We start from the raw sequence: 14,348 nt of genomic DNA on the forward strand, positions 1-14,348 counted from the left end.
TATATATATATTATATATATATATGTGTGTGTGTGTGTGTGTGTGTACACACACATTATAATTGGAAATAAAAAAATTTTTACATGATATTTTTTCATTTCAAATTACACTTCAAAATATAAGTGAAAATGAAAATGGAAAATTCTGTACTACCACATAATTTCGATCTAGTTCCATTAAATTTCCATCTCTTTGATCAGCATTTTTCATTAGAGAAAAAAGATTTAAGGATAAAGATATCAAAGATCAGTATTTCACAAATCTTGGACAAGAAAACTATTACAAAGGAATGTTTAAACATGTAAAACGTTGGGTTGTGTCTCGATGTTTACAAAGGAAAAATGTATTTATTTCCTTTTATTATCATTTTTTTCTTGATTTTTAAAATAATTTTTATTTAATTTTAATTTGTATCTTAATTATCCAACAATTAAAAAAATATTGCAATTTAAAATGTCATTAATATATAAAACACAAATTATACCAATTTTACATATATATTACACATTTATACGTAAAAAGATCTATAATGGTATAACACAGCAAATTGTTATCCTCTTCTCTCTTTCTAATAATAATAATTTATAGATTATAATTTTAGCTTGGATTATATGTCAGTACCGCAATAAAAAAATGATAAATAATTTTATAGCAATTTGTACCTAGTTTAGATAAAAAAAATTATACTGTTAATAGTCTCTGAAATATTAACTGTTCTATAAGAACGAGAGAAGTGAAAATATAAAACACCCATATTTCGTTTCATATTGCTTATGATTTAACGACAATTATAATCGTACAATTATATCTAATAGTAAAATATTCTATCATGACAAATAATATTTAAAAAAGGGAGAGAAGGAAATAATGATGATAATAAAATCTCATTAAATCAAGTCGTAAAAACTGATAGCGCCATGTTCTCTCGACCTGTATATACTATAATTAAAATACAGCTAATACACAATACAATATAAAAGAAAAGAAATATAATGGGAACATTAGACACATGAATTTACACTATATGAATATGAAAAATATACATCTTACTTCCCTGAAGAATAAAACATAATTGAAGAATAAGAAACAAATTTGAGCTTGTGGCTATGAATAGCGCAATCTATCCTGAAAATATTTATAGCCATTTGTGATCAATTTTATATGTACAATTGTGTAAGGCTTTACAAAGTCGGTAACACGTCACCGATCGTTATAAAGCGATATTTAAATCATAATTAGAGCTGCTCTCTTCCCGCTGTTATTATCATAATCAACATATTATTAACTTCAAATATTATCTGTACAGAGTTGTACACTCTACTAAACATATACATCTTACGCAAAGACTCTGAAAATGTACTTCTATAATTACAAATAATTAATCTGTAGACATTCAATTTTTAATAATATACTATAATACGATATACCTCTCATCTTTTTTGCAAACACAGAAATGACCAGCCATGGATTTATACTCTAATCAATGATACAGAAAATCTAGGTCAATCTAAGACATTGTTCAAACTCAAGATCAGGACAAAGACAATTAAATATAAACTATTAATTGTACACAATAATTAAATCGCAGTTCCGTTAAATATAAGGGTATCTAGATAAACAGCTCATATTATACAACTACTGTCATTGTGCCCAAATCTACTCTCGCTCACGCGGCAAAATCTCATGGCAAAATACCAATGCAAGCAATTCATGAATATGAATAATAATGACGCGTAGGTATAAAACGATATAAAAGAAAATGATGTGCCAAGAGAGATATTCTACTCTGAACAATCGAAGTGATTAATCGATGTTTTAAAACTATATAAATTGCAACGATACGAAGAGAAACTTGTATTATAAAACTCAGTAAAAAAATCTTGTATGCTTTGTTTCTATAATGTGGCTCGAGTGTTTCTACAATACGTACATATCCATAACTAATCTAGCTTCTTCATTCTCGCTTCATCCGCTTAAATTGTAGATTGTAATATAAGATGTAGACATTCAAAACAGATCCACACCTTAGTATCCTCGATTATGAGATAATACTGTCTGTCATAGCCAGTTCATATATATATATCCCTCGTTTTTTTCAGTACTTAATTTCGATAGTCCTGATTCAAACTTATGCCTCTTCAATAAAATGATATATAGTGACACGAAACTACCTACACGAAGATATAGATCTTAGATAAGAGCGTTATTGAGTGTAAGCTTGGGTACAACGCAAATATTTCTTAACAAATAACCATCAATATCTTTTTGAACGACGCGAGATGACATCATCGTTCGATAATGATATGTCTTCTCACGACGTAGTACTAATTTTTCGATAATATTTACGCCTGCTAGGCCGTTTAAAATTGGTCCACCAGCAGGTCACAGATCTCTACCGACATCGATTCTTTACTCGAACGTACTGTTAAACGGAACATCTGCAAATAGAAATAAGCAATTAAATAAAAATTATCATGTTTATTACGGTATTGAATCTTTCAAGAGTTGAACATTACCTGGGCTTGTTTATTAGGTTCAAGACGTAACAGGCAACCCACTTGCTGCGCCCTCATATGAACGATACCAGCACAGACAAAGTTATCGGGATTCGGATCAATGCCATCAAGCAGTTGCATTCCAAATCCTTGTAGTTTCGTGCGTACTTGTGTTAGATCCATAGGTTGTTGCGCTTTGAAAATCTTTTGTGATCGTTGTTGATTCGCTCTGAAAATAAATTTAATGTGGAAATCAATCTATGGAACTATTTAAAAAAAAAACCTCATGTCTCTCTTTTCCTTAATTATATTGCAATCATACCCGCCAAGATTTTTCCATCTTGCAAAGAATGATTCCCCATTCATTTCTGTTGGTTCGAAGAACTTATTAATTGTTAATGGTAACTTCATTGTGATCTTCTGTGGCACATTATTGTAAATGAAGGAGATAATCATGCTCGGCGAATCTATAAATAGGAAATACTACGTGTAATGGAACAAGTTCCGATATTAATTAATAAAAATTTGTAAAAATATCGTAATAATAACGTACCATTATAGTCGTCAATACATTCTGCATTGATCATTTGCTGGATCTGAGCGCCAGCTTCCAATATAGGATCAACAGGTTTTACTTGTACAGCTAACTTTGCTTGATTCTCGTCTGTCCAAGATAATTGCGGTTGAAAACTGTGCAAGGCATATTGCGTCTTGTTTCCATAAAAAAGACCCACACGTCCAAGATTTTGTCTAAACTCCGATTTTACACCGATTTGTATCAAGTCATTTTCGAACAAAACACCATTATTCTTACAAACAAACCTGAAAAATATAATCAAAATAATAATTACAAATATCAATATTATAATTATATAAAAATCTCTCGCATAATATATTTTTTTACTTTTTAGGATTGTATGTATTTTGGGTGCCGTTGGTAGTACCAAGTTTATTTGGCATATTATAAATATCTCCCAAAACATCAAGCAATACGCCTGTATTACTAGATGGTTGTGAGGAAGGTGGAGTTGACAGTCCTAGCAAATCAGCAGAAGAATTGTTAACTGTCACGGTTGTAGCAGCAGTAGGAGGAGGTTCAGTGTGATGATTAGTGTTTGGCGCTGGACTCTTGCTTTCTCTAATTTCGTTCTCTGGTACTCGGCCCGGCTTCTTCTTCTTTAAAACTGCAAGAATGGAGGATTCCCTTTCGGGGAATGCTGGCATTTCTTCCAATACGGTGGCCTACAGAAACAGATATATCAGTGACGAACATTCATATTTTTAATTGTTACATGTTACATACCAAGACATCAGTTGAAGCAATAATACTCAATTGCAGGTATTCTGAGGCTCTTTGTTGTAACTCAGCGTCTGCGCTACGTAAATTACTATGCTGTCTGAAGACATCTTGGATCTGGCTTCGTATTTCGGGGAACAAATTGACAAACTTTATGTACGTCGAAAGCAACAATGCTCGAGTCATAGGAGAGCATAAATGATACTGCAAGAGATATACATATGTATATATGTGTATAGATGTGTGTGTGTGTGTGTGTGTGTGTGTGTTGTCCATATATATAGACAATTTTCGAAAATAAAAATATATGTACTTACTTTGGAATGTAGTAGTTGAAACTGGACAGCTGGTGAAGACCGTTGGTCGCCAGCTATGAGATTACCAAATTCTCCAAGTATATAACCACCGACTTTAACCATATTTTCGTGACAAGCGGGTGCTTGCAAAGCCTGCAACATACAGCACACATACAGAATGTCAAAATAATTTTACAAAAAGAAAAAAATATATATTTTACCTCAAAGACGGTTTTTGCAGCATAGCCCTGAACATCATCTCGATTGATAACAATCTGAATAACTCGATACCAAACTTCCTCAGATACGTAATCGCCTGCTATCCTAATTAGATTTAGGATAACATCAACATACCAAGTATAATCGGTCGCATATTTTTCCGCTAGAATCGCTACTTTAAGAACCATTTCTTCTCTAATCGAGTAATCAGCTGTCTCCAAATAATTTAGCATTTCTTGGACAATCTCTTCGGCATTGCTTTTATCACACATGGCATATAATAGGTCTACTGCTTGCTGTCTCACAGAAACATCCTTCTCCATCTTCATTGATAATATGACTACTTCTTGGTGTTTCTTTACGGCTTCGTGCGAGAATTCTGAAGTAGCCAAATGGCACATAGATTCGAGTGCCAGGTATCGCAAATTGGTCTCTCGATTCGATAAAAATTGACCGAGCTGGTTGCATGCTCGTACAAGGAGATTCGGCTCGCTATCGTTGTGAATAATTAAACTAATGGCTTCAAAGAGAACAGCATTTTTCGCGTTTGAATGCTGGACCTTCTTTGACTTGGGTGGTTCTTGAGCTTTGTTTAATATTGTTTCTAAACATTCGTTTAATCTGCCTCTCACACCTGGATCTTCGGCTAAAGAAATATAAATTCCTTATAAATATATCCTACAATATATTATATTTCTACATATAACATACTCCATGCATTGTGGAATTAAATACCTGGTGGTGTATAGTTCTGCAGCAGACGTAATAACTTGACAGATAACCATGGGGCTGGTACAAAGTAATACGTATAATCTTGCAGATCTGTATAACTCGACGTAACAATCTACAATCGCAGAAAAAATGTTAAATAATATTGTATTCTTATTGTCATATGATAAATTTTTACTTCAATAACGTACTCTACTTAATCTCGAAACTGCAAGACTAACGCAGCCTTTATATTCATCAGGATTTCTTTTTACAAGAGCGTCTATGAGTGATGCTGCGGCTGTTACAACGCCTAAATGTTGGTCGTTCAACAGATGAACTATACGTGACGTCCATTCACCGCCAGGTACGACATCGGGAGCTGTCCGCAATAGTCGCAGTAGACATAACGCAGCACTTTGTTTCACAACGTCCATGGTATCTCTATAGAACAAATATTTGAAAATTCAACGAATATCTGATACAAGTCAACTATATAAGGCTATATAAAGCAATAAATACAATATGTCGTACCCTGAGACAAGCAATTTTGGAATTTCATTGCCGAAGGCTTCCGCCATTTCTTTACTACCGATATTGGCAATACATTGCAGCGCCAAATTAACATGAATTGGATTGCGTGAGGCGAGATCATTTTTTATACTTTGTATGATTAACTTAATCAGATCACTATTAGTGTTCACTAGGACCGATATGAAAAGATATCCCTAGAATTATATGAGTAGATAGTGACATCATCCGCTACATTATTGAACATATTGCAGATTGTTAGATTGTTTTACTTACAATTTGTTTCTCTGAATATTTATTTGATGAAAGTAGATTGACAGCTTCCATATGTCCAAAATCGATGTCATGGCCAAGAAGGAAAATAAATAACAGCTTGCAAACATATTTCTTTTTCTGATATCCATCGAGTGTTTTGTCTCCTTTAAACTTGCTGCGTATGTTTGCTAGTTCCTTGTTAATTCTTTTAATTTCTGCCTCTTTACTTTTGCCTAGTAACATTAGTACAACGTTTTAAAAAAGAAAAGACACAAGTGTATGTATCATCTTTTATACAAATATATCTTATATAATACAATAATAAGGTATGTTTGTGACAAGAAAATAAAATATGTATTAGAATAAAACTTTTCTGTTGTAATATCCTCATTTATACTTTAGCTAAAAATATCCAAGGATTTTTTTTATTATAAATATGAATCAAAAATAATACTCCTCAACAGAAATACTCAATATAAAAAATAATGATAATTGCCGAATGATTTATCAAGAACAATCTTTTTAACTCAGAAACGTGAATAGTTATATAAATAAATAATATGCATAAATATACGTAAAACTATACAATTGTGCCTTCTATAAATATCTTAAGAAGACCAGAATTCCTTTTTAATAAATGTTTAGCTAATGTGTGGTAGATTGATATTGAGAATCAAGCTATATCACAAGAAGATAGGCCTATATCAGAACCGCCCCCTTTCTCCTGCTCCTCAATGTTAAACACGTCACCATACAATTTCAGTTTCAATGGCACATTATCACTGGAGGAATGAAATGTCATTAAATACAATAGCATCAAATACAAGATCAGTGATATTTGAAAAAAGAATGGCAACAATTGGGAATAATTTACAATACCGACAATCACATTATATAATCCAGCAATTAAATGTGAAGTGTGAGTATTATTGATGGAAAAATATAGAACACTGTCACACAACGATTACTTACAATTCCTGATGTCCGATATGAATACCGCCAATCCACGCATACCATCTCCTCTGACGGCCGGCATCTTGCCTCGTTTTGCTCAAGATTACCTGTGAATGAGAGCGAGAGCTATGTGAGAACACTCGGACGTTCATTCCCCTCCAATCTGAGACGCTTAGAGATCGCGCTCCGACGCAGATATACTGTAATTGGTATTTGTTTCGCTCACTGAAAACGACGTGACGCAACGATGGGACGGCCGCGATCGCTCCTATACGTGCCGTCTTTTACAATCGCAAAACTAATTTCTCTCTCTCTCTCCCCCCCCCCCTCTCTCTCTCTCTCTGAGCGTGCTAATCGAGGAAACGGAGTATCGTATGTGGCGTCGAATGGAGCTCCGGAATATAAAGTTCAGCCGTCGAAGCCGCTCGGAAGAGACGCGATTAAAATCGTCGTATTCACGATTATTAAATTCGTCGAGTGATCAGAGCCGGCGACGCGGTTTTGCACCGCGAATTCTGATGGTGATTCTTGACAGCGATGCGGCACCCGGAGATCCGTCCCGGCTAGCGAGGGGAAGAGATGAGGAGCGGGGAGGGGGAGACACGTACGCGACCGTCGGAATCGACGGGGGACGGATCCGGGAAGGCAGATGATCGCGCGACGACATATCGATCGAGAAAAGGAAGAACCATCTCGGAGGAAGAAGAAACGATATGAATACCTTCGTCGAGTCGTGCGCGCGGAGGATCCGCCGGGATTCCAAGGGCGCCGCGAGTTGCCGCGAATCCTCTCGCCGCGGCCGGGAGGGGAGTCGCGACCCGCGACGTCGCCAGGTTCACTTAGACTACGTACCGATCTCTGGGCGCTGGGGCTACGTTCGGCGCACAGCTCGCTCGCGGGGCGCACGGTAGGCGTGGAACTAGTCGCGAGCCCGTGCCAAAGACTTCGTGGCTGTCGCCATTTGCAACCGTCGACTAGCCTGTGTCGTCCGACGAGCGACGGCCGCCCGTCAAAATGCCAGCGCGCACGCGCGATCCATGCTGGCGCGTGGAATTTCGTATTTCGAACCGCCAAGGCGGTCACCCGCGATTGATCGCCGCGAAAGGGCACGCTGGTTCAAGCCCACGGTTTCTTCTAGTTTCTTCGCTTCGTCCGTGGCCTCGGGTGATTGAATGCGAAAGGTTACCGCGATCGAACGTGGAGGATTGCCGCATTGATAGGAATAATCGATTGATTTGACCAAATATCATAGATATTCATTGATTCTTATTTTAAGTCCATCTTAAGCGATGTCTAAGATGCTGTTATTATGACATTTTTTAAGACAGTTTCATGAGCTTTCTACGATGAGCCATTACATAATCTTTAAATTTTTAATGACAAGAAATTGATCAATTATATTTTCTCACATTTGACTGATCAATTTCTTATGACTTAAGACTTAAAGCTTAGATAATATCTTATTGTAAGAATAAAGATATATATATATATATAAGAATCAATTATAAATTAAATGAATACTTTTTCACTTTAGATATATTCAATTCGGAATTGCAACTTATTTTGTAAAAGTATTATGTTGATCAGTAAATGATGTTATCATTTTGAGAATTAAATAAGACAAGGAATTAAATAATTTTTAAATAATTCTATTTATTTTACTTCATTTCTATTTCCTTCGTTATAATTTAATGAGTAATTGCACACGAAATTGTCATTCTATTTTATAAATGATACAGTTATATAAAAGATAAAGTACAAATATATGGAAGCAATCTCGTATGACAAAAATTTAATGAAATTTGAAGAACATGTGTTACTGTTGGAACATTCAATACATTGTGTAACATACAATATACAAATTGAAAACATTTTACTATTTCTCTAATGCTCCATTGTGCAATGATATGATTAAGAGTATAGTCAACATGATGCTACAAATGCTGTTTCGAAATTGCTCTTTATAATTGGTCAAAAGCTCTTCAAAGAATTTGTAGTAAAACTTTGACCAAATCCTGAATCAGTCTAAAGCGAAGATAAAGAGACGATTGTACATTACGTTATTTGCTGTATTTTTTCCAGCAACATTTCTATCCTGCCCTTCATGACAGGCTGCCCCTTCTTCGTCTTCTTTGATAACACCTTGTAATTCTGCAATTTCTTCTCCCTATACTTCTTCAGGGCTTCCTCTCGTTCTGTTTTTACACGAATGGCATTCTCTAGCCTGTTCTTTTTTTCTTCCTGCTTTCGCCGATATTCCCGTTTAGCTTTGAAGAAAGCACTGTTCTTCTTCAATTTGCTGTTTACATACATGAATAAATTGATCAATATTAGATTTCAAGTTGTAGATTCTGAATAGATTTCAAGTACTTTACATACCTAGTTTCATTCGTATTTTTGGATGTATTACTTAAATTTGACGACGTTCCCGCGGAATTCTGCTGATCTTTCTTAAGTTCTTTATAATATTCTCGTAACACAGCCTTCTTCCTCTTCTCTTCCCATTGATTAACTAATACAAGGAAGCAAATTTTAAATAAACAATAAACTTAACCTATTCATGGCGTACATCGTACACATACTTTTATACTTGTTGCTATACTTCTGTAATCTGTACTTCTTTTTGTCGAATTTCTTCTCCCGATGCTTATCGTCAATATCACCTTTATTAATTCGACCTTTATCTTTCACATTTCTCGTGTTGTTCCTCATGATCGATATTGGTTGACATAATACATGTAACGTAACGATGTAATCACGTGTTTCCCAATCTTTGGTGATCAGTTTCAGATTTCAGGTGAAAAATCAGCTGTACACTAATGCCTCTCGCGGCAAAATGTTGTAACTAGAATAAAAAGCAATCAAAACGGATGGTAAAAATGATTTGAAAAAAAAAAAGACAAAAATATAATCAGGTTTTATTTGAAACGTTTTGTTGTCAGTACGTGTTTAAAAATTTAGGATACGTATTTTAAACATGATTTAACACATTATTATATACGCGAGCACGAAATAAACAAATTATATTATTACACAAATAAATAATATTTAGAAATATCAAAATTATAAAATATATAAAAATATATATTATAAATGTACGTAAAATACAATACAGAGTATATGAATTACGTATTCTAATATATATATGATGTATATTCGAAAGAATCGCGCAATTTTTATTAGATATTTTTTATTTATTAATACATATATATTTATCCAGCCATTACAAAAGAAAAAAAATATTAAATTATATATTGCAAAAATGAATGACGATAGTAACTTCGTGGGAATTTGTGGGAATTACTTGTGAGAGAGCGCTACAATTCTTTATTCACGATTTCTGTCACATTACCTGTCACCGCGTTACGTATGAGTTTATTCATGACGGTGACATTGGATAATTGACCATGTTAATTTATAGACTTGATGACCGATCAGCGTTAGATCGGAAGCTGCAGAATGGCAACACGATCGCTATGCGCGTGTCGTCCAACAATTCGTTTCATTAACGATAAGATTGTCTTACACAATTTCGTGCTAATATATATTGCTAATACATATTGCATTCCTTGCAGAGGGATCTGCATTAAAAGGAATGGAATTCATACACGGAAAAAACGATTTTGTTGAAATATATCTAAATATTTAAATTAGATACTCTTTAAATTCTTTGGAGTGGAACTTCACTCTGAAGAGTGAAAATTCTTGAAAAAGAGTATCTCAGTTTTCAATCTTTAAGCGTGAAGTCCAGAGCGCAGATCTTTGCGTAATGTAGAATGCAAAAAAACGTAAAAAAATCAACCAATCAGTCTTTTATTTTATGGAAAGGAAATTAATGAAAGACTTTGATTGGCTCATTTTCTTATAGACTTTTTATCAATAAGCCATTATATAAGTTTATGTCTTTAAGCCGTAAAAATTGATCAATCACAGCCGAATGTGAGAATAATCGATTATGATCAATCAATTTCTTATGGCTTAGGACATAAAGCTTAGGTAATAGCTTATTGTAGAAAATTCATTATGCATTTATGCCTTATGCATTATGCGTTATGCAAGATATTGTGATCCTATCCTGAGATTTCACTCTAAACTCTTCGGAGTGAGAATCACTCTAAAAGTTTTAGTGAGTACAAATCTGAAAATAATTTTGTTGGACCATCAAAATAATTCTGTAGAAAATTCAAGCATGATGACTAACGTAAAAAGTTTTGACATTCTAATAACCAAGAATTGAGAGTCCTACGTAATTATTTTAATAGTTCAACAAAATTATATTTTCAAATATCTATATCTAAAAATTTAGCAAAATAGTACATCTTTAAATTTAGCAAAATATTATATATTTAGCTATAAATTTTTAAATTCAATTTCAGCAAAATCGTACTTTTCATGTACATACTCTTGAATGCCTAATGTTTTAACAAAAATTCTCAATAATTCGCGACATCCGCGTCGTTTCTTCATTATGTATCTCATGTTTCCCGACGTCAGCTTGCGTTTGCAAGAGATTGGACAATTATTCATAGCTCGGTACGTAGACGAGGAAAACAAGCAAACTGACGTCGCCGAAAAGATAGTAGCTCAACGGTATGCGCTCTACCGGGCTATTATTAGCTGACAAAATTCGAGACGAGCATAGAATCTGAAGCCAGATTCGTTCGAAGGTATTCGTCGTTCGATTCCTTCGACCGTCGATCACCCTTTCAATGTCGAGGATAACGAATTGATCGATCACTCATAACATCTTCATCCTATAATAATAAATATATGAATTAAAATAGGATGCATACATTGCGAGTGCACTCCGTTTCACGCATGATAATGTACCAATGTTTTTTTCCTTGTCGTTTATCGAATATCGAAATAGAATAAAACGATACATCATTACTTATCATTACTCATACTTTTACAAAAAAAATTAAATCAGTGTACGACTTTAATATGCATTATTGTGCATTTTTACACTGAAAGAAAAAATTAGTTGCTGCAGCAAATTAGGTGGCAAATATGGCATAGCAATTTTAATTGGCTGCAACAGCCAATTTTTGGTTGTTAGCTTATCCGCAATGTCAGTATAGAATTTCGATAGGCTAACGCAACCAAAAATTGGCTGCTACAATCAATTAAAAATGTTATGTCATATTCAATCTTTTCTTTCGTTCGTTCAACTGAATTCGTTATTAATTAAAACAATGACGTCATTAACATTAAGACATCTTAAAGACGTATCATGACATTCTTCGTAGCGAAATCTTGCGCAATTATGGGAAAGATCGATCAAGAAGGTTATTATGCACGACAATCTTATTTTCGATCCATATTAGGAACCTGTGACGCCTTTTATCGATCGACGTAAGTCTCATGGAGATGACGTCACACCAGTCAAGTTTCCTTTCCTCTCACATCGATGGCAACTGTCTGCTTTCGTCGACGTTTTAAAAATAAGAGAGGAAGTCCGTCGCCTCGTAAAGAATCTCACCTGGAGATATAAGAGCGACGACATTGACACACTTTAGCATCAACCTCGATGATCTCGTTAGTCGAGATCAGCATTTTTTATTTCTCTCTTTTATTACTAGATACGTGAGATAGATCAAAGAAACCCTTATTAAGTCCTTGTGTAGAGTTGTCACGAAAATCATCTTCTCAAGAGAAACGTGTATAAAAGAGTAAATGAAGAAATTCAGTCTAAAAATTTCGTCATAAGCTACATTACTTCGAAGAATGTCATTGGCCGCTTTGTAATATTTTGTATACATTTATTGATATATTTTACTCTCATTGTACAATCCTAAGTTTCCTTCAGTTCACCAAAAATCTGTATCTGTGACTTCCGTTCCTTCCTTTGATTTATTTACTTAGTTCGACGTGAAAAGACTTTTTGGCGAGATTAATTCACATAAGCGTATATGTATTTTGCCGGAGACCGGCAAAGAACTGTACATGTCGAATGTATTGTGTATAGACGAATACGGGGGTGTATAGTGACGTTACCGTTCCATTCAGACCCGAGAACGCAGTTCGTGACGATACGAGGCGCCGAAATAGCGTCGGCGTCACTCACCGCGAAACTCGGTTTCAATACCGTAAAAGAATTCTTTCGTGACGACGCATATAGTCTTTTTTAATATTCCCGGCTCGATGACGCGCCTCGGAGTGATTGCCAATTTTCGATAGACGCAGTGCAGGAAGAATTTCCAATCGACTATTGTTGATGTTAAGAATCCATATCTTCTATATACTGATCGCAGTTCATCAATTTGATTCACGATTTTTGAAGTTGTTGGTCAGATATCTATGCCTATATTACACATGGCAATACTAACAATCAACATCTTCAATTTATAAACTGACATATAATTTTACTTAAAAATTTTAACACTCTCGGGAAAGTTTTAATGTTAAAGATGTAAAATTATTTTAATCTTTACAGGAAAGAACAATTTTATTGAAATATCTAAAATTGGCTATATATAGATACAGATTTGAAAATAATTTTGTTAGACTATCAAAATAATTATGTAAAAAGTTCAAACATGATGAGTAATACTGCAACAAGTTTTGACATTCCAACATGTAATAGCTTTGAGCGTTTCACGTAGTTATTTTAATAGCCCAATAAAGTTTATTTTCAGATCTGTGTCTAGCTAAATTTTTAAATATTTTAACAAAATCATTCTTTCTATGATCTACAGAATAGGAAAGCCATTATAATGGCGCTGAAACAGTGTTATATTTTGAAGAAAAAAATACAATGAAATATAAATTATAAATTTTATTTTACTTAAAGAAAAGTTGTAAAATTAAAAAATAGATCTCTGTCTTCTAAATTAGGTTAATGTTTTTCAATTAAAATCTTCATTGATGACGATTGCAATCTTCATGGATGGATCACCGCGATTAAACGATGTCTTATCGACCTTTTAATTCAGTCTAATGAAACGATCAGCACCGTAAAAATTGTATTCGCCATTGCATCTAATCGTTAAAGGCTCTTACGTCATCTCGATTCCTTTTGTTTTCAGTTTATGTTTACTGACATGTTTACTGACGTTCATTTTTGTTTATGATAGTGTTTTAAAACGAAATATTTAAAAGTCTTAAATATTAAAATTTTGTCGGAAGAATTGTAGGAACTAGGAATCACTGCATAAAATAAAAATTTATTTTTACATATATTGTGATCACTTTATTTTCATCCTTCTTATATCAGCCATAAATAGATACGAATAATTCTATCGAGACTCGTGGAATTTACGAGATTGTTCTTTCGCGGGGGTCATTTATAAGGAAACGATTGCGCGGGTTTATTAGTCACGCTGTGTTGCGCGGGCAATGATGATTCGTTTTGTGTCGTTTTCGCCTACGCGCGGTCTTTATATGAACAAATTCTAAGAGCGAGACCACATTTTTGCGTGACGTATTATTTGTTTTACGAAAATAAGTCCACCCTCAGGGTATCAGAAAATCAACACACACTAATTTCAAGAGGATTTTTCTCGACGGGAAGAAAGTCAATTCTCTTAAATTTGTCAGTCGTCAGATCTAGTTTACTCAAAGTATCAATATTTAGAACATTTTTCGCCGTTT

The 14,348-nt window shown here is 34.2% G+C and overlaps 3 protein-coding genes across 6 annotated transcripts in view; 1 reads left to right on the top strand and 2 right to left on the bottom strand.

Moving 5' to 3' along the window:
* LOC108684605 overlaps nt 1-2,577 on the top strand; it is a 16,438-nt gene extending 13,861 nt beyond the window's left edge. Inside the window, exon 3 of the mRNA XM_018189017.1 lies at nt 2,534-2,577. The gene's annotated coding sequence lies outside the window, so the exon portion shown is untranslated. The remainder of the gene's footprint in view (nt 1-2,533) is intronic.
* Nucleotides 455-8,872, bottom strand: LOC108684602 (AP-2 complex subunit alpha). 4 transcript variants are annotated; one of them, XM_018189010.1, is made up of 14 exons: nt 8,815-8,872; nt 6,774-6,862; nt 5,823-6,034; nt 5,550-5,743; nt 5,228-5,459; nt 5,043-5,151; nt 4,310-4,953; nt 4,110-4,241; nt 3,799-3,996; nt 3,400-3,737; nt 3,049-3,317; nt 2,818-2,962; nt 2,517-2,724; nt 455-2,438 (listed from the first exon to the last, which is right to left on the bottom strand). In XM_018189010.1, the coding sequence occupies exons 2-14, from the start codon at nt 6,835-6,837 to the stop codon at nt 2,361-2,363; spliced, it is 2,823 nt and encodes a 940-aa protein (XP_018044499.1). In that variant the 5' UTR covers nt 6,838-6,862; nt 8,815-8,872; the 3' UTR covers nt 455-2,360. The 4 variants fall into 4 exon arrangements, with proteins under 4 accessions (XP_018044499.1, XP_018044496.1, XP_018044498.1 ...); XM_018189007.1 differs by lacking the exon at nt 8,815-8,872 and adding an exon at nt 7,608-7,683; XM_018189009.1 differs by lacking the exon at nt 8,815-8,872 and adding an exon at nt 7,477-7,597.
* On the bottom strand, nt 8,811-9,536 carry LOC108684607 (thyroid transcription factor 1-associated protein 26 homolog). Its single transcript, XM_018189018.1, has 3 exons — nt 9,338-9,536; nt 9,135-9,267; nt 8,811-9,054 (listed from the first exon to the last, which is right to left on the bottom strand). The coding sequence occupies exons 1-3, from the start codon at nt 9,465-9,467 to the stop codon at nt 8,811-8,813; spliced, it is 507 nt and encodes a 168-aa protein (XP_018044507.1). The 5' UTR covers nt 9,468-9,536.
* Nucleotides 9,537-14,348: the final 4,812 nt, after the last annotated feature.

This window comes from Atta colombica, unplaced genomic scaffold (genome assembly GCF_001594045.1).
Source record: "Atta colombica isolate Treedump-2 unplaced genomic scaffold, Acol1.0 scaffold136, whole genome shotgun sequence".
NCBI lineage: Eukaryota > Metazoa > Arthropoda > Insecta > Hymenoptera > Formicidae > Atta > Atta colombica.